This window comes from Ranitomeya variabilis, chromosome 7 (genome assembly GCF_051348905.1).
Source record: "Ranitomeya variabilis isolate aRanVar5 chromosome 7, aRanVar5.hap1, whole genome shotgun sequence".
Classification (NCBI taxonomy): domain Eukaryota; kingdom Metazoa; phylum Chordata; class Amphibia; order Anura; family Dendrobatidae; genus Ranitomeya; species Ranitomeya variabilis.
In genome coordinates this window covers 1,219,488-1,240,016 of record NC_135238.1, presented here as the reverse complement: position 1 = coordinate 1,240,016, position 20,529 = coordinate 1,219,488, and the positions used below count along the sequence as shown (strand labels likewise).

Below are 20,529 nucleotides of genomic sequence, written 5' to 3'. Positions count from 1 at the left end.
CATGGCCTGATGTTTTTCGGAGTAGGGAGAGGATGACATTTCTGGCGTGGCAGCTTGCTCTGCATGGTGTGGCGTCATGCACCTGGAGCTGCTGATGGTCAGGACCGTCTACATCCTTACGCCACACTGTAGAACTGGAGCGGTGCCTTTACACTCTCCGTTCAGTAATACACAACCTCTACAAGGGTGTTTTATTAGGGTGGAGGTAGCAGAAAATTGCGGTCAATTTTTGGAAGACTTACCATCATTGACAGCTGTGAGGAAAGTTTTTATTGGTGTCAGTTACAGAGCTGTTTGCGTTCATGTCCTGCTGATTCCTGAGTCAGAAAAACCTGGAACAGGAATGGGCACCAGGAAACAGTGTTTAAAATCACATTATACAAAAAAAAAATGTACAAAATCCCAGATCATCAAGGTGGAATATATAAATATGTACAAGGGGAGACTACAGAAGTTCTATCTACAGTCTCTGTCTTTGAAAAGGAGGTCTCTACGGGGAGGAGATCCTGGCCGTGATGTAGAGATTAAGGGAGGAGGTGCACTTAGGAGGTTGATCGGAGGGGTTTTGGTGAGAAGTCCAGTCCCAGGGTGGTGGTACTGCGCACTCAACATGGATGGAGCAGCAGGCGGCATGGTGACATGAAAAGGCAGACCATAAACACGCGCCCGTTCAAAGTCTTCCCGCAGAATATGTGCCCGCTCTTCTCGCTGCTCATACAGGCGTTGCGGAGGTGTAGGAGGAAGGCGAAGGGGAGGTGGATCCGCTCTACGGTACACATCTCTCCAGCCTTCCAGTGCATTAGGGTACTGCTCTCCCAGAAAAGCCCCACGAAGCCGTTCAAAAGGGGGAGATGGATGAGGCAAATGAAGTCCAGACAGGGGGGAGCGCACTACTTCAAAAGTAAGTAGCTCTGGCTCCTCCTTAACTTTCACTTTAGTAGGGTGCTCTGGTGTCAGGCGAGGCTTGGTGTCGGAGCTGCTTCCTGGCCGAATCGCAATATAAGGAGACAGAGTACGAGCCGAACTATGCTCCTCATTGCCAGGCAACCGTGTGGCACTAAGAGGCGAGACCCGAGGTGTCAAGCGGGAATATAGAAGATCCCTGTAAAAAAAATGTACAATTACAGTGCATAGTTACTGAAAAGTGATAGTACGAGTTCGGATCATGCCCTTACCGGTCCTTCTCATCTTTTATATGTGTGCCATGTGGCTCCATGTCCACAACCTTGCCACAGACCTGAGAGGGAAGTGGAGGGAAGGGTGTTGGAGTGCGGTGCAGCCGGCTCCAATGCTCATGGGGGCTGTGGTAGCCGTGAGCCGCAGGGGCTTCCTTCTGGTTAAATAGCGTTGAAGAATCTAAACCAAATTCACAGACACTTTATTTTAAAAGGACCAAGAACGAGTCACAAATATTCCAAGCTGGAACATGGCATTACATGTCAGAAGAAGGCTCATTCACACTTACTGAAAGAGGGGTTACCCAGTCCACCGAAAGCACCATTTGTCAAGGAGGCGAGCGCAGATAATCCGGGAGCTCTTAAGAAAGGATCTAGAACAAAAAATACCTGGGTCAGTGCTACTCAGGTGATGGTTGGCCTCCTGTGCAGACCAGAGATAACCAAAGTGTAGCACGCTGGGGCCCAAACGTTACATGCAAAGAATGGGTAAAAAGGAAATATAAGGAATGAACAGGACGTTTTTCTACACTGCTTCACAGAAATCTTTAAGCCACAGACTTAATAGTGAGGATATTGGTAAAGTTCACTTTAGCTCTAAGACCAGAACTATGTGGCAAGTTAGGGTAGACAGACAGGACGGGACTTGGGTCCTAAAGGGGGAAAAAAGGATTTATATTAAGTAAAAGTTACCAGCGGGTGCAGACTGTGACAGAAATGAGGCTGAAGGAGCAACCTGGAACTGCGCAGGGGTGTGAGCACCTTAAAAGGAAAGAGACATGTAATCCGAGGATGAGAGCTACGGAGAACCCCAGATAACACCAGATAACCACAAGTCCCACAATCAATTACCAGTCATCAGAGAGGAGGATCGGGCAAGTTCATGCGTAGAGGGCGGAGGACCAAGTCCGGAGTTCAGGCAGAGGAGGTCACTACGTAATTCAGGCTTGTGATGATTTCCATGTGCGAGCTGTGGAGAGACAAGAACAGACATTCATGGCGATGTGCCCAATCACAGGCTCTTATAATGAGGATACACAATCATCAAAGGTGGTGAAGAAATACTCATGGCGGCTGAACTGGATGCCGTGATCAAGTGGCATAACGTCATACAAGCCTTGGGACACCGGCGCCAACGCAGGAGGCGAGGAGCCAATATTTCCAGCTTGCACTGACATATTATATAGAAGTAGGGGTGATCAACAAGTGGACAGTGCTCTAAAGACCTGCAGACCGTCGAGCAATCAGTGGTAAAACACAGCCACCAAAAGGGTGCAAGACGAGAGCGGTGTGAAGCACATGGAAGACATGTCTGTGCAAAGAGCGGGAGGGAGCGAGCACAGGAAAGACATGTCCGTGCAAAGAGAGCGAGAACAGGAAAGACATGTCTGTGCAAAGAGAGCGAGAACAGGAAAGACATGTCTGTGCAAAGAGAGCGAGAACAGGAAACACATGTCTGTGCAAAGAGCGCGAGAGAGGGAGCAAGAGAGCGAGCACAGGAAAGACATGTCTGCAAAGAGAGCGAGAGAGAGCGAGCACAGGAAAAACATGTCTGTGCAAAGAGAGTGAGAAGGAGCGAGAAAGCGCATGAGAGCGAAAAACATGTCTGCAAAGAGAGCGAGAGAGCACAGGAAATACATATCTGTGCAGAGTGACTCTGATTATACATCATTAAACTAAATAACAAGAAACAAATCAGCCCTTAATCAGTGAGCGCGAGCGAGAAAGCGAGAGTGACAGAGCGAGAGAGAGAGCGAGCGAGCAAGCGACAAGAGCAAGACAGATAGAGAAAGAGACAGAGAGCGAGCCTGTACCTTCATTCTCTCCTGATGGCGCAGGATCATATATGCCACACGCACATGCATAGCGCACCAGCGCCCCGACCTCTGTAACATAAACACAGCACAATGAAGGAGCCACAGACCCTTCTGCTAGTTACCCTTGGTTCGTGCGCACAGACAAAACCCCTCCACAAAGAGAACCTGAAGGAAAGATTCCAGGGGACAGTGGGGCAGGGACACCGCTCAGACGTCCACGCGCTGACACGTCCCACAGACACTTACCCTTGGTTTGAATTGTTCAGTCATCTGGAAAAGAAGGGGGAAAAAAAATCAAGTTCCTGGGAGATCACACCCCATTCTGGCCAAAATGTCTTTCTGGAGGGTTGGAAATAGAGATGAGCGAATTTGCTCAGGTTTCCGCTTATTCGGCAAGCTATAGCGCTTGCAGAATACACTGCAGAGGGAACCCATTCGGATCGCGCCGGCCGATCAGCTGATTGGCGCTGCAGCTGCATGTGTCGCGGCCGTGTGACAGTCACAACACATGCATGGAGAGCCCAACAAACAGGCAGTCACACAGCCGCGACACATGCATGGAGAGCCCAACAAACAGGCAGTCACACAGCCGCGGCACATGCATGGAGAGCCCAACAAACAGGCTGTCACACAGCCGCGACACATGCATGGAGAGCCCAACAAACAGGCAGTCACCCAGCCGCGACACATGCATGAGAGCCCAACAAACAGGCTGTCACACAGCCGCGACACATGAAGCTGCGGAGCTGATCAGCCGGAGCGATCCAGGAAGCCGGGTTCTCTCTGCAGTGTATTCGGCATAAGAGGAAACCCGAGCAAATTCGCTTATCTCTAGTCGTAAAGGCTTCTCTTACAACATAACTGACATCACATATTTCATGGTGCACGCCCATCACCATCTCCTCTATAAAGACACAACACCAATCCCCGGAGCAGCCAATAATAATAATAATTTTTATTTATATAGCGCCAACATATTCCGCAGCGCTTTACAACTTATAGAGGAGCCAATCACATCCCCTCTATACAGACACCGTCCCTGAAGCAGCAAATCACAGCTCCTCTCTACAGACACCGTCCCAGGAGCAGCCAATCTCAGCTCCTCTATACAGACACCGTCCCCGGAGCAGCCAATCTAAGATCCTCTATACAGACACCGTCCCCGGAGCAGCCAATCACAGCTCCTCTATACTGACACCGTCCCCGGAGCAGCCAATCACAGCTCCTCTATACAGACACCGTCCCCGGAGCAGCCAATCTCAGGTCCTCTATACAGACATCGTCCCCGGAGCAGCCAATCACAGCTCCTCTATACTGACACCGTCCCCAGAGCAGCCAATCACAGCTCCTCTATACAGACACCGTCCCCGGAGCAGCCAATCACAGCTCCTCTATACTGACACCGTCCCCGGAGCAGCCAATCACAGCTCCTTTATACAGACACCGTCCCCGGAGCAGCCAATCACAGCTCCTCTATACAGACACCGTCCCCGGAGCAGCCAATCACAGCTCCTCTATACAGACACCGTCCCCGGAGCAGCCAATCACAGCTCCTCTATACAGACACCGTCCCCGGAGCAGCCAATCACAGCTCCTCTATACAGACACCGTCCCCGAAGCAGCCAATCACAGCTCCTCTATACAGACACCGTCCCCGGAGCAGCCAATCACAGCTCCTCTATACAGACACTGTCCCCGGAGCAGCCAATCACAGCTCCTCTATACAGACACCGTCCCCGGAGCAGCCAATCACAGCTCCTCTATACAGACACCGTCCCCGAAGCAGCCAATCACAGCTCCTCTATACAGACACCGTCCCCGGAGCAGCCAATCACAGCTCCTCTATACAGACACCGTCCCCGGAGCAGCCAATCACAGCTCCTCTATACAGACACCGTCCCCGAAGCAGCCAATCACAGCTCCTCTATACAGACACCGTCCCCGGAGCAGCCAATCACAGCTCCTCTATACACTGTCCCCGGAGCAGCCAATCACAGCTCCTCTATACAGACACCGTCCCCGGAGCAGCCAATCACAGCTCCTCTCTACAGACACCACACCCGTCTCATCTCCCCTCGGCCATTTTCATTACTTACCTGCGGAGCTTTGTGGGGCAGTGGTGTAGGCACAGAGCATCGTGAGGCCAGCTCCGCACTTGTGCTCTGTAATAAATGCGGGAAGTTAGTAACCCCGAGAAACTGTACAAAGCACACGGCCACAGCCAAAACACCACAATCGGTTCACCTTGGGCTGAAATGCTCCCTGCAGAGATCCAAACGAGATGCTAGGAGGTAGAACTGGGGGTAGTGCAGTAATTACCGGAGAGAAAGGAGGAAAAAACTGGAAAATGGAAAAATAATGAACAATGAAGGGAATGTGCAGAGACTAAATGAAGGCAATGGGACAGCACTGCATGTTTGGAGGTCCGAGAGCGAGAACATCTCCAGAGGAGTACGATGGAGGGATACTTACAGAGCTCTGGTTCTGCCTGTACAGACTTTCTATTTTACCCGGATATTTCTCATACTGTAAAGAAAGTGAAAGAAACGTGGTCAGAAGATCTGTGGAAATGGAGCGAACACCACAGAGTTCACATGTAATGTGAAGGACGAAGTGAGCAGGTTACACAGGCAAGAGCACGATCTGCACAACACCACAGAGAAACCAGGACGCAGCACTAAGGACCGACCAGGACAGGACTACATGATGGAGGTTGTGGACTCACGTTGTGGGGATAGGGTGTGAAGTGCTGGTGTGTGTGCTGGTGAGTGTGCTGATGGTTGTGCTGGTGGAACTGGTACAAGGGTCTGACTGCAGCACCGATCTCAGCTGGGCTCCCGGGAGCCGCCAGGAATCGCGATCCCGTTTCTTGTCCAATAAGGTTATGCTCTAGAATCAACAGCAGAGAACATTACACCCGCCCAGCAATGGCATCAGGCTCCCACCCCACGGGAGGCGGCACACTCACCGGATAGCAGGGCCGCAGGAGGATGACCAGAGACCTGCAGAAGAGGGGGTGGCGGAGGAAGGGCTGGAGCCGGAGGAAGGGCTGGAGCCGGGGAAAACAGGCTCATGTGGTGATGGGAAGGAGGACGGGCAACAGAGGGGGAGGTGGAAGGGGCCGCGTGGACTGGAAGACAAACGGATGGAGTGGTAGCTCTCCGAGGTGGGAGTGGGGCTGGAGCAGGCGACTGTTTGGGGACAGCGGTCCTGCTGGAACTGAGAAAAGAAAAGATGTCAGCTCACACAAGTCCAGAGAGGAAAGTCATCCAGAACCCGTGCAGCCTCCTACCTCCTAGGCCGGGGCGCCACACTTGGAGACGGTGGTGGCGTCGGTTGGACGGGCACAGGCTCCACTTTGGGGGATGCACCGGGTAGATCCTGAGATATGGCGACAGGTGTAGGAGGTCGTGCGGGTGAAACAAACTCAACCTCCGGCTCCTGGCTCTTCTCACAACTTCTCCCCAAACCAGAAATTTGGGAAAGAACTGTCAACTTTAGCCGAGCTCCAGAAAAGGGAGGTGAAGCTGCAGAAGTAAAAGACGGCGATTATTAAAAAGTCAAAAGGGAGATAAAAGCAAGTGATGTCCACAATATGAAGGGTACACGCCGTGCCAGCGCTCAGGCTTCATCTCTAACCCAGGAGATCATGGGATTCAGCCTCAGCTGCTGCCTGCAACCTGTCCTCTGCATCTCGGGGGTCGGACTGACGAGGAGCGGACATTGTAAGGAGCAGAGTCAGCACAGAACGACTGTTCAGACCAAGCACAGGCCCTCAGTGCACCAGGACGTGGCCAAGCAGTTCCCTGCCCCTTCCCACCACCGCCCTCCGCATGCTACATAAAGCCAGAGATGGGGGAAGGTGGATGGAAGCGTTTGGCTACCATGATGCACAGAGCGCCTGGGCTTGGTTTGAACAGTCATCTGTACTGAAAGCTCTGCCGAGCAACAGAAAACAGCTAGGAGTGACCCTCTTATAAGGTCCAGAGACACTACGGAGCTAGGAGTGACCCTCTTATAAGGTCCAGGGACACTACAGAGCTGGGAGTGACCCTCTTATAAGGTCCAGGGACACTATGGAGCTAGGAGTGACCCTCTTATAAGGTCCAGGGACACTACAGAGCTGGGAGTGACCGTCTTATAAGGTCCAGGGACACTACGGAGCTAGGAGTGACCCTCTTATAAGGTCCAGGGACACTAGGGAGCTGGGAGTGACCCTCTTATAAGGTCCAGAGACACTACGGAGCTAGGAGTGACCCTCTTATAAGGTCCAGAGACACTACAGAGCTGGGAGTGACCCTCTTATAAGGTCCAGGGACACTACAGAGCTGGGAGTGACCCTCTTATAAGGTCCAGGGACACTAGGGACACTACAGAGCTGGGAGTGACCGTCTTATAAGGTCCAGGGACACTACAGAGCTGGGAGTGACCGTCTTATAAGGTCCAGGGACACTACAGAGCTGGGAGTGACCGTCTTATAAGGTCCAGGGACACTACGGAGCTGGGAGTGACCCTCTTATAAGGTCCAGGGACACTACGGAGCTAGGAGTGACCCTCTTATAAGGTCCAGGGACACTAGGGAGCTGGGAGTGACCCTCTTATAAGGTCCAGGGACACTACAGAGCTAGGAGTGACCCTCTTATAAGGTCCAGGGACACTACAGAGCTGGGAGTGACCGTCTTATAAGGTCCAGGGACACTACAGAGCTGGGAGTGACCCTCTTATAAGGTCCAGGGACACTACAGAGCTGGGAGTGACCCTCTTATAAGGTCCAGGGACACTAGGGAGCTGGGAGTGACCCTCTTATAAGGTCCAGGGACACTACAGAGCTAGGAGTGACCCTCTTATAAGGTCCAGAGACACTACGGAGCTAGGAGTGACCCTCTTATAAGGTCCAGAGACACTACAGAGCTGGGAGTGACCCTCTTATAAGGTCCAGGGACACTACAGAGCTGGGAGTGACCCTCTTATAAGGTCCAGGGACACTAGGGACACTACAGAGCTGGGAGTGACCGTCTTATAAGGTCCAGGGACACTACAGAGCTGGGAGTGACCGTCTTATAAGGTCCAGGGACACTACAGAGCTGGGAGTGACCCTCTTATAAGGTCCAGGGACACTACGGAGCTAGGAGTGACCCTCTTATAAGGTCCAGGGACACTACGGAGCTGGGAGTGACCCTCTTATAAGGTCCAGGGACACTACAGAGCTAGGAGTGACCCTCTTATAAGGTCCAGGGACACTACAGAGCTGGGAGTGACCGTCTTATAAGGTCCAGGGACACTACAGAGCTGGGAGTGACCCTCTTATAAGGTCCAGGGACACTATGAAGCTAGGAGTGACCCTCTTATAAGATCCAGGGACACTAGGGACACTACAGAGCTGGGAGTGACCGTCTTATAAGGTCCAGGGACACTACAGAGCTGGGAGTGACCGTCTTATAAGGTCCAGGGACACTACGGAGCTAGGAGTGACCCTCTTATAAGGTCCAGGGACACTAGGGACACTACAGAGCTGGGAGTGACCCTCTTATAAGGTCCAGGGACACTACGGAGCTAGGAGTGACCCTCTTATAAGATCCAGGGACACTACAGAGCTGGGAGTGACCCTCTTATAAGGTCCAGGGACACTACGGAGCTAGGAGTGACCCTCTTATAAGGTCCAGGGGCACTACAGAGCTGGGAGTGACCCTCTTATAAGGTCCAGGGACACTACGGAGCTAGGAGTGACCCTCTTATAAGATCCAGGGACACTACAGAGCTGGGAGTGACCCTCTTATAAGGTCCAGGGACACTACGGAGCTAGGAGTGACCCTCTTATAAGGTCCAGGGGCACTACAGAGCTGGGAGTGACCGTCTTATAAGGTCCAGAGACACTACGGAGCTAGGAGTGACCCTCTTATAAGGTCCAGAGACACTACGGAGCTAGGAGTGACCCTCTTATAAGGTCCAGGGACACTACGGAGCTAGGAGTGACCCTCTTATAAAGGTCCAGGGACACTACAGAGCTGGGAGTGACCCTCTTATAAAGGTCCAGGGACACTACAGAGCTGGGAGTGACCCTCTTATAAGGTCCAGGGACACTACAGAGCTGGGAGTGACCCTCTTATAAGGTCCAGGGACACTACAGAGCTGGGAGTGACCCTCTTATAAGGTCCAGGGACACTCTGAAGCTAGGAGTGACCCTCTTATAAGGTCCAGGGACACTCTGAAGCTAGGAGTGACCCTTTTATAAGGTCCAGGGACACTATGGAGCTGGGAATGACCCTCTTATTTCAGCCATCTGAAGATGACTTTCAGATGCTGCCGTAATAGTGACGAGATCCTCAGCACACGTCCTACCGCTAATGCAGAGGTCTGTAGATTTCACTGCCAGGCGCCAGTCACTTTCATGAAAGATGAGGTCGCTTCCTCAAAAAAAAAAATTTGAGAAAAATACCATGCAAAAATCCCCAAACTCCCGAGGTCTGCAGGTTTTTCCGGTTTTCGCAGTGTTGCTCCATTGCAGATATGTTACATGTTGCTTTTGGGGCGCAGCATTGGAAATCTCTGCTTGTAGTGCAACTGGGAGTTTTGCCAGAGTATTCTGCGGGGTGAGTGCTTTCACCCCTCTCTCCCAGATGCGGCCAATCACAGCTTGGCAGTGGATCAAGTTTGTGATGTAGTCGAGCAGTGATTGGCTGTGTCTGGGGTGGAGGGCGCACTCTCCAGAGAAGGAGAAACGCCAGTTGCACTACAAGCAGAGATTTCCCACACTGCGCTGCCAGAGCAACAAATGTGAACATATCTGTCTGCGACAGAGAAACACAGCGCAATCAGACAACAGTGGCAGAATCGGGAGAGCTGGGAGTTTCACAAGGAATTTGTCTACTTAAGCTTCCAATGACGGAGTGGGGAATGCTCCACTTATCTGGCCAAGCAGTGAAGCCCCCGACAGCCACAAGGACATCGATCTACGAGCAGAAACGTATGTGAGCCTCTGGGCAGTGGAAGATACCTGTACTTGTAGAAATAGTGAAGGACACGGCCGGGTCATCACTGCGAAGCTGCAAAACAGAAGATACAGAGAAAATCACCGAGTCCACCGAGCAGGAGACAACGCAGCGGTAAAGGGAGGGACGAGCCGCCATTGCTACCTGCTCCTCGGAGCTGCTCTCAGCATCGCACTGAAAAAGAGAAAAGCCGACATCACAAGGACAGAAGCATCAGAGACCAAGGACGGGATGGACGGACATCTACTCACTATGTATCCAGCATCCAGGCCGCAGCGCAAGCAATCCTGAAAAAGAGCGCACCCACTGATGACCGAGGAGCACCACAACGTAACCCTCCCCAGGACAGAGGCACTCACCTGTGCGGTGGCGGCGTCACATCCCGGAGCGGAGAGCCGAGCGGGAACAGGGCCAACTCCACAGCAGTGCCGCTTCTGGGGAAGAAAGGGTTACAGAAACATTGCTGGACAAGGGCTGGGCAGGAGGCCTCTCCTACGTTACACGGGACGGAGGCCTCTCCTACGTTACACGGGACGGAGGCCTCTCCTACGTTACACGGGACGGAGGCCTCTCCTACGTTACACGGGACGGAGGCCTCTCCTACGTTACACGGGACGGAGGCCTCTCCTACGTTACACGGGACGGAGGCCTCTCCTACGTTACACGGGACGGAGGCCTCTCCTACGTTACACGGGACGGAGGCCTCTCCTACGTTACACGGGACGGAGGCCTCTCCTATATTACACGGGATGGAGGCCTCTCCTACATTACACGGGATGGAGGCCTCTCCTACATTACACGGGATGGAGGCCTCTCCTACATTACACGGGATGGAGGCCTCTCCTACATTACACGGGATGGAGGCCTCTCCTATATTACAAGCAATGGAGGTCACTCACAGTTGAACTTGTTTAGCTTAGTTATAGACTAGTGATGAGTGAGCGTACTCGCCACTTGATCGTGCGTTGGGGTGCTTTGGTACACATCGAGTATCGTGGGTGCCCTCCGTCCCGTCACTCCTCAACCGCCCCCAGCTCTTCCCCTCCGTCCCGTCAGTCCTCCACCGCCCACCCCCAGCTCTTCCCCTCCGTCCTGTCACTCCTCCACCGCCCCCAGCTCTTCCCCTCCGTCCCGTCACTCCTCCACCGCCCCCAGCTCTTCCCCCTCCGTCCTGTCACTCCTCCACCGCCCCCAGCTCTTCCCCTCCGTCCCGTCACTCATCCACCGCCCCCAGCTCTTCCCCTCCGTCCCATCAGTCCTCCACTGCCCGCCCCCAGCTCTTCCCCTCCGTCCAGTCACTCCTCCACCGCCCCCAGCTCTTCCCCTCCGTCCCGTCAGTCCTCCACTGCCCGCCCCCAGCTCTTCCCCTCCGTCCTGTCACTCCTCCACCGCCCCCAGGTCTTCCCCTCCGTCCCGTCACTCCTCCACCGCCCCCAGCTCTTCCCCTCCGTCCCGTCAGTCCTCCACCGCCCACCCCCAGCTCTTCCCCTCCGTCCTGTCACTCCTCCACCGCCCCCAGCTCTTCCCCTCCGTCCCGTCACTCCTCCACCGCCCGCCCCCAGCTCTTCCCCTCCGTCCCGTCACTGCTCCATCTCTCCCTACTCTACCTCTCTGTCCAGTCACTCCTCCACGTACCCAAGCTCCGGTATCACCACATCACTGAGTGCGACTGCCCCCCTCCACGTACCCAAGCCCCGGTATCACAGCAACAGTTAAGTGCAACTGCTGCAAAGTAGAAGAGCAGGAGTCATCCTTGGCAGCAGATTCCTCCAGTCACCTTTCCCATGGCCCCTCCAGCATCGGAAGCAATTCACCTACCAGACCCTTGTGGGCCGGCTCAGCAGGAGGATTCTCGGTTGCTCCAGGGTCCTCAGAGCTGCCATCACTCCTCTTTCTCTTTCCTGGGGGTCTATTTCTGTACGGTTCCTCCAGTGGGGCAGAATCCATGGAGACGTCTCTCTATAGGAAGAGACAGGGAGGGAAAAACACATAAGCACAGAGCTTTCTGCAGACCACTGTCCTACCAGTGTCAAAGAGGCTGTCTGCCCCCCCCCACCGCTCTGCCTATCCGTCCTGTCACTCCTCCACTGCCCACCGCTCTGCCCCTCCGTCCTGTCACTCCTCCACTGCCCACCGGACTTCCCCTCCGTCCCGTCACTCCTCCACTGCCCACCGCTCTGCCCCTCCGTCCAGTCACTCCTCCACTGCCCACCGCTCTGCCCCTCCGTCCCGTCACTCCTTCACTGCCCCTCCGTCCTGTCACTCCACCACTGCCCACCGCTCTGCCCCTCCGTCCCGTCACTCCTCCACTGCCCACCGCTCTGCCCCTCCGTCCCGTCACTCCTCCACTGCCCACCGCTCTGCCCCTCCGTCCCGTCACTCCTTCACTGCCCACCGCTCTGCCCCTCCGTCCTGTCACTCCTCCACTGCCCACCGCTCTGCCCCGTCACTCCTTCACTGCCCACCGCTCTGCCCCTCCGTCCTGTCACTCCTTCACTGCCCACCGCTCTGCCCCTCCGTCCTGTCACTCCTCCACTGCCCACCGCTCTGCCCCTCCGTTGTCACTTCTTCACTGCCCACCGCTCTGCCCCTCCGTTCTGTCACTTCTTCACTGCCCACCGCTCTGCCCCTCCGTCCTGTCAATCCTCCACCACCCCGCTCTGCCCCTTCGTCCTGTCACTCCTCCACTGCCCCGCCCCTTCGTCCGGTCACTCCTCCACTGCCCGCCGCTCTGCCCCTCCATCCTGTCACTCCTCCACTGCCCCACTCTGCCCCTTCGTCCTGTCTCTCCTCCACCGCCCCGCTCTGCCCCTTCGTCCTGTCACTCCTCCACTGCCCACCGCTCTTGTCCCTCTGTCCTGTCACTCCTCCACCGCCTCTTCGTCCTGTCACTCCTCCACTGCCCACCGCTCTGCCCCTCCGTCCTGTCATTCCTCCACTGCCCACCGCTCTGCCCCTCCGTCCTGTCACTCCACCACTGCCCACCGCTCTGCCCCTCCGTCCTGTCACTCCACCACTGCCCACCGCTCTGCCTCTCCGTCCTGTCACTCCTCCACTGCCCACCTCTCTGCCCCTCCGTCCTGTCACTCCTCCACTGCCCACCGCTCTGCCTCTCCGTCCTGTCACTCCTCCACTGCCCACCGCTCTGCCCCTCCGTCCTGTCACTCCTACACTGCCCACCGCTCTGCCCCTCCGTCCTGTCACTCCTCCACTGCCCACCTCTCTGCCCCTCTGTCCCGTTACTCCTACACTGCCCACCTCTCTGCCCCTCCGTCCTATCACTCCTCCACTGCCCACCGCTCTGCCCCTCTGTCCTGTCACTTCTTCACTGCCCACCGCTCTGCCCCTCCGTCCTGTCACTCCTCCACCACCCCGCTCTGCCCCTTCGTCCTGTCACTCCTCCACCGCCCCGCCCCTTCGTCCTGTCACTCCTCCACTGCCCGCCGCTCTGCCCCTCCATCCTGTCACTCCTCCACTGCCCCGCTCTGCCCCTTCGTCCTGTCACTCTTCCACCACCCCACCCCTTCGTCCTGTCACTTCTCCATCGCCTCGCTCTGCCCCTTCGTCCTGTCACTTCTCCATCGCCCCGCTCTGCCCCTTCGTCCTGTCACTCCTTCATCGCCTCGCTCTGCCCCTTCGTCCTGTCACTCCTCCACTGCCCACCGCTCTGCCCCTCTGTCCTGTCACTCCTCCACCGCCTCTTCGTCCTGTCACTCCTCCACTGCCCACCGCTCTGCCCCTCCGTCCTGTCATTCCTCCACTGCCCACCGCTCTGCCCATCCATCCTGTCACTCTTCCACCGCCCCATTTTGCCCCTTTGTCCTGTCACTCCTCCACCGCCCCGCTCTGCCCCTTCGTCCTGTCACTCCTCCATCGCCCCGCTCTGCCCCTTCGTCCTGTCACTCCTCCATCGCCCCGCTCTGCCCCTTCGTCCTGTCACTCCTCCATCGCCCCGCTCTGCCCCTTCGTCCTGTCACTCCTCCATTGCCCTGCTCTACCCCTTCGTCCTGTCACTTCTCCATCGCCTCGCTCTGCCCCTTCGTCCTGTCACTCCTCCATCGCCTCGCTCTGCCCCTTCGTCCTGTCACTCCTCCATCGCCCCGCTCTGCCCCTTCGTCCTGTCACTCCTCCATCGCCCCGCTCTACCCCTTCGTCCTGTCACTCCTCCATCGCCCCGCTCTGCCCCTTCGTCCTGTCACTCCTCCATCGCCCCGCTCTGCCCCTTCGTCCTGTCACTCCTCCATTGCCCTGCTCTACCCCTTCGTCCTGTCACTTCTCCATCGCCCCGCTCTGCCCCTTCGTCCTGTCACTCCTCCATCGCCTCGCTCTGCCCCTTTGTCCTGTCACTCCTCCACCGACCCCGCCCCTTCGTCTTGGCACTCCTCCTCTGTTCCCCCGCTCTGCCCCTCGGTCCTGTCACTCCTCCACTGCGACTCGCTCTGCCCCTCCGTTCTGTCACTCTTCCACCTCCCCCCACTCTGCCCCTCCTCCACCGCCCCTCCGTCCTCCAACGTCCCCGCTCTGCCCCTCCGTCCTGTCACTTCTCCACCTCATCCCGCTCCTCCGTCCTGTCAGTCCTCCACCTCCCCAGCTCTGTCCTGTCACTCCTCCAACTCCCCTGCTCTGTCCCTCTGTCCTGTCACTCCTCCACCTCCCCCCCATTCTGTCCCTCTGTCCTGTCACTCCACCACCTTCTCCCGCTCTGCCCCTCCGTCCTGTCAGTCCTCCACCTCCCCAGCTCTGTCCTGTCACTCCTCCACCTCCCCTGCTCTGTCCTTCTGTCCTGTCACTCCTCCACCTCCCCCCGTTCTGCCCCTCCGTCCTGTCACTCCACCTCCCCCCCGTTCTGTCCCTCTGTCCTGTCACTCCACCACCTTCTCCCGCTCTGCCCCTCAGTCCTGTCCCTCCTCCACCTCCCCCCTGCTGTCACTCCATCCTGTCACTGCTCTACTGCACCCACTCTGCCCCTCCGTCCTTTCACTCCTCCACCTCACCCCGCTCTGTCCCTCCTCCACAGCCCGTTCCCCCCTCCATCCTGTCACTCCACCACCTTGCTCTGTCCCGTCACTCCTACACCGCCCCAGCTTTGCTCACCATACTGCCACACTGCTGTCCCCCGCCTTGCCCTACATCAAGTTTGATGACTTATGGACCACCACCCATAACCTGCAGCCTCCCCAGTCACCTGCATGGCCTCCAGGCTGCCATAGCTGCTGATACAGAAGCCGTCGATTAGGTCTTCCTCCCGCAGTGCGCCACTCTCGTCTCCACGCTTCCGCCTCTTTTTCTTGCGCTGTGGACGTGGCAAGACTGCGGGCTCTGGGCTTGAAGACAAGGAGTTGGCGGGTGAAGGGCCCCTCTGCCGGTCTCTTCGGGCCTTTGAACGTCTGCGTGGGAGACGGGGCCCAGGGCGGCTCCTGGGAATATGCGGTGGGGCCTCCATGTTGGGGCTTTATCCCCCGAGGTGCAGCATATCTCAGCCCCGCCTTCTCCTCACACCAGACTCTTCTTGTGTTCCCAGAAATTCAGCCCAATGATCCAAAAGATGAAGGCTGAAGGCCCCGAGACATGGGGGGACAGCAAGGGCAGAAACTACGGGAGAGGTCAGTATGGGGGGCAAAGGGGCATCCCTACACCACCACCATGAGAAACGGGAGGAAGGGGGACCTCGGCGACGGAGGAGGAGGGGACCTCAATGAAGGAGGACAAGGGGACCTCAGTGATGGAGGAGAAGGGACCTCAGTGATGGAGTAGAAGGGACCTCAGTGATGGAGGAGAAGGGACCTCAGTGATGGAGGAGAAGGGACCTCAGTGATGGAGGAGAAGGGACCTCAGTGATGGAGGAGAAGGGACCTCAGTGATGGAGGAGAAGGGGACCTCAGTGATGGAGGAGAAGGGGACCTCAGTGATGGAGGAGAAGGGGACCTCAGTGATGGAGGAGAAGGGGACCTCAGTGATGGAGGAGAAGGGGACCTCAGTGATGGAGGAGAAGGGGACCTCAGTGATGGAGGAGAAGGGACCTCAGTGATGGAGGAGAAGGGACCTCAGTGATGGAGGAGAAGGGACCTCAGTGATGGAGGAGAAGGGACCTCAGTGATGGAGGAGAAGGGACCTCAGTGATGGAGGAGAAGGGACCTCAGTGATGGAGGAGAAGGGACCTCAGTGATGGAGGAGAAGGGACCTCAGTGATGGAGGAGAAGGGACCTCAGTGATGGAGGAGAAGGGACCTCAGTGATGGAGGAGAAGGGACCTCAGTGATGGAGGAGAAGGGACCTCAGTGATGGAGGAGAAGGGACCTCAGTGATGGAGGAGGGAAGATAGAGGTGGCTTCAGTGAAGCACGGGGGGGGGGGGGAGAAGGCTTCAGTGACGGAGGAGGGGAGGATGAGAGGACCTTAGTGACGGAAAAGGGGAGAGGGGACGTCAGTGACTTACAGAGGAACGGAGGCTTCCGTGACGCACGGGGGAAGGAGACCTCAGTGCGGTGGAGGAGGGGGGGACCTCAGGGACTTGGGGGGAGGAGCTCACTGATGTGGAGGTGGAGGAGCTCACTGATGTGGGGGGTTCACTAATGGAGGGTGGGGAGCTCATTGATGTGTGTGGGGTGCCTCACAGATTTGGGGGGCTCACTAATGTGTGTGTAGGGGGCTCACTGATTTTGGGGGGGGCTCACTGCTGTGTGTGGGTGGGGCTCAGTGATGTGGGGGGTGGGGGGCTCACTGCTGTGTGTGGGGGGCTCACTGATTTGGAGGGGGGGGCTCACCAATAGGGGGTGGGGGGCTCAGTGATGTGGGGGGCTCACTGCTGTGTATAGGGGGCTCACTGATTTGAGGGGGGCTCACCAATAGGGGGTGGGGGGCTCACTGCTGTGTGTGTGGGGGCTCAGTGATGTAGGGGGTGGGGGGCTCACTGCTGTGTGTGTGGGGGCTCAGTGATGTAGGGGGTGGGGGGCTCACTGCTGTGTGTGTGGGGGCTCAGTGATGTAGGGGGTGGGGGGCTCACTGCTGTGTGTGTGGGGGCTCAGTGATGTAGGGGGTGGGGGGCTCACTGCTGTGTGTGTGGGGGCTCAGTGATGTAGGGGGTGGGGGGCTCACTGCTGTGTGTGGGGGCTCAGTGATGTAGGGGGTGGGGGGGCTCACTGCTGTGTGTGGGGGCTCAGTGATGTAGGGGGTGGGGGGGCTCACTGCTGTGTGTGGGGGCTCAGTGATGTAGGGGGTGGGGGGCTCACTGCTGTGTGTGTGGGGGCTCAGTGATGTAGGGGGTGGGGGGCTCACTGCTGTGTGTGTGGGGGCTCAGTGATGTAGGGGGTGGGGGGCTCACTGCTGTGTGTGTGGGGGCTCAGTGATGTAGGGGGTGGGGGGCTCACTGCTGTGTGTGTGGGGGCTCAGTGATGTGGGGGTGGGGGGCTCACTGCTGTGTGTGTGGGGGCTCAGTGATGTAGGGGGTGGGGGGCTCACTGCTGTGTGTGTGGGGGCTCAGTGATGTAGGGGGTGGGGGCTCACTGTGTGTGTGTGGGGGCTCAGTGATGTAGGGGGTGGGGGCTCACTGTGTGTGTGTGGGGGCTCAGTGATGTAGGGGGTGGGGGGGCTCACTGCTGTGTGTGTGGGGGCTCAGTGATGTAGGGGGTGGGGGGCTCACTGCTGTGTGTGGGGGCTGTGATGTAGGGGGTGGGGGGGCTCACTGCTGTGTGTGTGGGGGCTCAGTGATGTAGGGGGTGGGGGGCTCACTGCTGTGTGTGTGGGGGCTCACTGCTGTGTGTGTGGGGGCTCAGTGATGTAGGGGGTGGGGGGGCTCACTGCTGTGTGTGTGGGGGCTCAGTGATGTAGGGGGTGGGGGGCTCACTGCTGTGTGTGGGGGCTCAGTGATGTAGGGGGTGGGGGGCTCAGTGCTGTAGGGGGTGGGGGGCTCACTGCTGTGTGTGTGGGGGCTCAGTGATGTAGGGGGTGGGGGGCTCACTGCTGTGTGTGTGGGGGCTCAGTGCTGTAGGGGGTGGGGGGCTCACTGCTGTGTGTGTGGGGGCTCAGTGATGTAGGGGGTGGGGGGCTCACTGCTGTGTGTGTGGGGGCTCAGTGCTGTAGGGGGTGGGGGGCTCACTGCTGTGTGTGTGGGGGCTCAGTGATGTAGGGGGTGGGGGGCTCACTGCTGTGTGTGGGGGCTCAGTGATGTGGGTGGGGGGCTCACTGCTGTGTGTGGGGGCTCAGTGATGTGGGGGGTGGGGGGCTCACTGCTGTGTGTGTGGGGGACTCACTGCTGTGTGTGGGGGGGCTCAGTGATGTGGGGGGTGAGGGACTCACTGCTGTGTGTGGGGCTCAGTGATGTGGGGGTGGGGGGCTCACTGCTGTGTGTGTGGGGGCTCAGTGATGGGGGGGGTGGGGGGCTCACTGCTGTGTGGGGGGGCTCAGTGATGTGGGGGGTGGGGGGCTCACTGCTGTGTGTGTGGGGCTCAGTGATGTGGGGGGTGGGGGGATCACTGCTGTGTGTGGGGCTCAGTGATGTGGGGGTGGGGGGCTCACTGCTGTGTGTGTGGGGGCTCAGTGATGGGGGGGTGGGGGGCTCACTGCTGTGTGGGGGGGCTCAGTGATGTGGGGGGTGGGGGGCTCACTGCTGTGTGTGTGGGGCTCAGTGATGTGGGGGGTGTGGGGCTCACTGCTGTGTGTGGGGGCTCAGTGATGTGGGGGGTGGGGGGCTCACTGCTGTGTGTGTGGGGCTCAGTGATGTGGGTGGGGGGCTCACTGCTGTGTGTGGGGGCTCAGTGATGTGGGGGTGGGGGGCTCACTGCTGTGTGTGGGGGCTCAGTGATGTGGGGGTGGGGGGCTCACTGCTGTGTGTGGGGGCTCAGTGATGTGGGGGGTGGGGGGCTCACTGCTGTGTGGGGGGGCTCAGTGATGTGGGGGGTGGGGGGCTCACTGCTGTGTGTGGGGGGCCTCACATAGATGACGGCCCGGTGTCGGGCAGATGCCGCAGCTGAGCCGTCCTTCCTCTTCTCCCAGAGCCGTGCCTTCCCTCCGCCGTCCAGCGAGCTCTCACCTCCTCCCCCACAGCAGACCCGGTCTCCGGTCGTTTCCCTTTCTCCTTTAGCCCCGCCTTCCACGCCCTGCGTGCTGAAAACGAAATGACGACATATGAGTCAACGCCATTTTCTTGAAGATAAATCAATAGGACTATGGAGGACACGTCCTGACGTCACGGCCGCCATCTTTACGAAGCAGAAACTTCAACAAGATGTCTTCAGTTAGTGACACCGACCCGAGGAGAAAGGGACTGAGGCCGAGGAGCAGCGGAGGCCTCGTATACAGCATGACGCCTGCGCAGTGGTGTCCTCCATCACAGGCAGCAATATTGTCTGCTGTGCACCGGTCATTCTCCTCCGTCCTCTGTGCGGGGTGACACCGGTCATTCTCCTCCGTCCTCTGTGCGGGGTGACACCGGTCATTCTCCTCCGTCCTCTGTGCGGGGTGACACCGGTCATTCTCCTCCGTCCTCTGTGCGGGGTGACACCGGTCATTCTCCTCCGTCCTCTGTGCGGGGTGACACCGGTTATTCTCCTCCATCCTCTGTGCGGGGTGACACCGGTCATTCTCCTCCATCCTCTGTGCAGGGTGACACCGGTCATTCTCCTCCGTCCTCTGTGCGGGGTGACACCGGTCATTCTCCTCCATCCTCTGTGCGGGGTGACACCGGTTATTCTCCATCCTCTGTGCAGGGTGACACCGGTCATTCTCCTCCATCCTCTGTGCGGGGTGACACCGGTCATTCTCCTCCATCCTCTGTGCGGGGTGACACCGGTCATTCTCCTCCATCCTCTGTGCAGGGTGACACCGGTCATTCTCCTCCGTCCTCTGTGCGGGGTGACACCGGTCATTCTCCTCCATCCTCTGCGGGGTGACACCGGTCATTCTCCTCCATCCTCTGTGCGGGGTGACACCGGTCATTCTCCTCCATCCTCTGTGCGGGGTGACACCGGTCATTCTCCTCCATCCTCTGTGCAGGGTGACACCGGTCATTCTCCTCCGTCCTCTGTGCGGGGTGACACCGGTCATTCTCCTCCATCCTCTGCGGGGTGACACCAGTCATTCTCCTCCATCCTCCGTGCGGGGTGACACCGGTCATTCTCCTCCATCCTCTGTGCGGGGTGACACCGGTCATTCTCCTCCATCCTCCGTGCGGGGTGACACCGGTCATTCTCCTCCATCCTCTGTGCAGGGTGACACCGGTCATTCTCCTCCGTCCTCTGTGCGGGGTGACACCGGTCATTCTCCTCCGTCCTCTGTGCGGGGTGACACCGGTCATTCTCCTCCGTCCTCTGTGCAGGGTGACACCGGTCATTCTCCTCCATCCTCTGTGTGGGGTGACACCGGTCATTCTCCTCCATCCTCTGTGCGGGGATACACCGGTCATTCTCCTCCATCCTCTGTGCAGGGTGACACCGGTCATTCTCCTCCGTCCTCTGTGCGGGGTGACACCGGTCATTCTCCTCCATCCTCTGTGCGGGGTGACACCGGTCATTCTCCTCCGTCCTCTGTGCAGGGTGACACCGGTCATTCTCCTC

At 57.7% G+C, this 20,529-nt stretch overlaps 1 protein-coding gene across 1 annotated transcript; it reads right to left on the bottom strand.

Moving 5' to 3' along the window:
- Positions 1 to 247: 247 nt before the first annotated feature.
- FBRS (fibrosin) lies at positions 248 to 15,672 on the bottom strand. The gene is made up of 19 exons (XM_077273597.1): positions 15,167 to 15,672; positions 11,800 to 11,940; positions 10,341 to 10,415; positions 10,233 to 10,268; positions 10,126 to 10,155; positions 9,987 to 10,035; positions 6,285 to 6,519; positions 5,961 to 6,211; positions 5,718 to 5,881; positions 5,465 to 5,518; positions 5,237 to 5,332; positions 5,089 to 5,154; positions 3,239 to 3,262; positions 2,990 to 3,061; positions 2,028 to 2,145; positions 1,869 to 1,937; positions 1,466 to 1,549; positions 1,176 to 1,356; positions 248 to 1,102 (listed from the first exon to the last, which is right to left on the bottom strand). The coding sequence occupies exons 1-19, from the start codon at positions 15,422 to 15,424 to the stop codon at positions 457 to 459; spliced, it is 2,649 nt and encodes an 882-aa protein (XP_077129712.1). The 5' UTR covers positions 15,425 to 15,672; the 3' UTR covers positions 248 to 456.
- Between the last annotated feature and the right edge of the window lie 4,857 nt (positions 15,673 to 20,529).

Excerpts from the sequence above, each read along its gene's own strand:
- FBRS (XM_077273597.1), bottom strand. The coding sequence starts at position 15,424 with ATGGAGGCCCCACCGCATATTCCCAGGAGCCGCCCTGGGCCCCGTCTC. Across the intron at positions 6,212-6,284 it reads GTGGCGCCCCGGCCTAGGAG|TTCCAGCAGGACCGCTGTCC; the intron begins GTAGGAGGCTGC and ends TTCTTTTCTCAG. Across the intron at positions 1,357-1,465 it reads ACTGGGTAACCCCTCTTTCA|ATTCTTCAACGCTATTTAAC; the intron begins GTAAGTGTGAAT and ends AATTTGGTTTAG.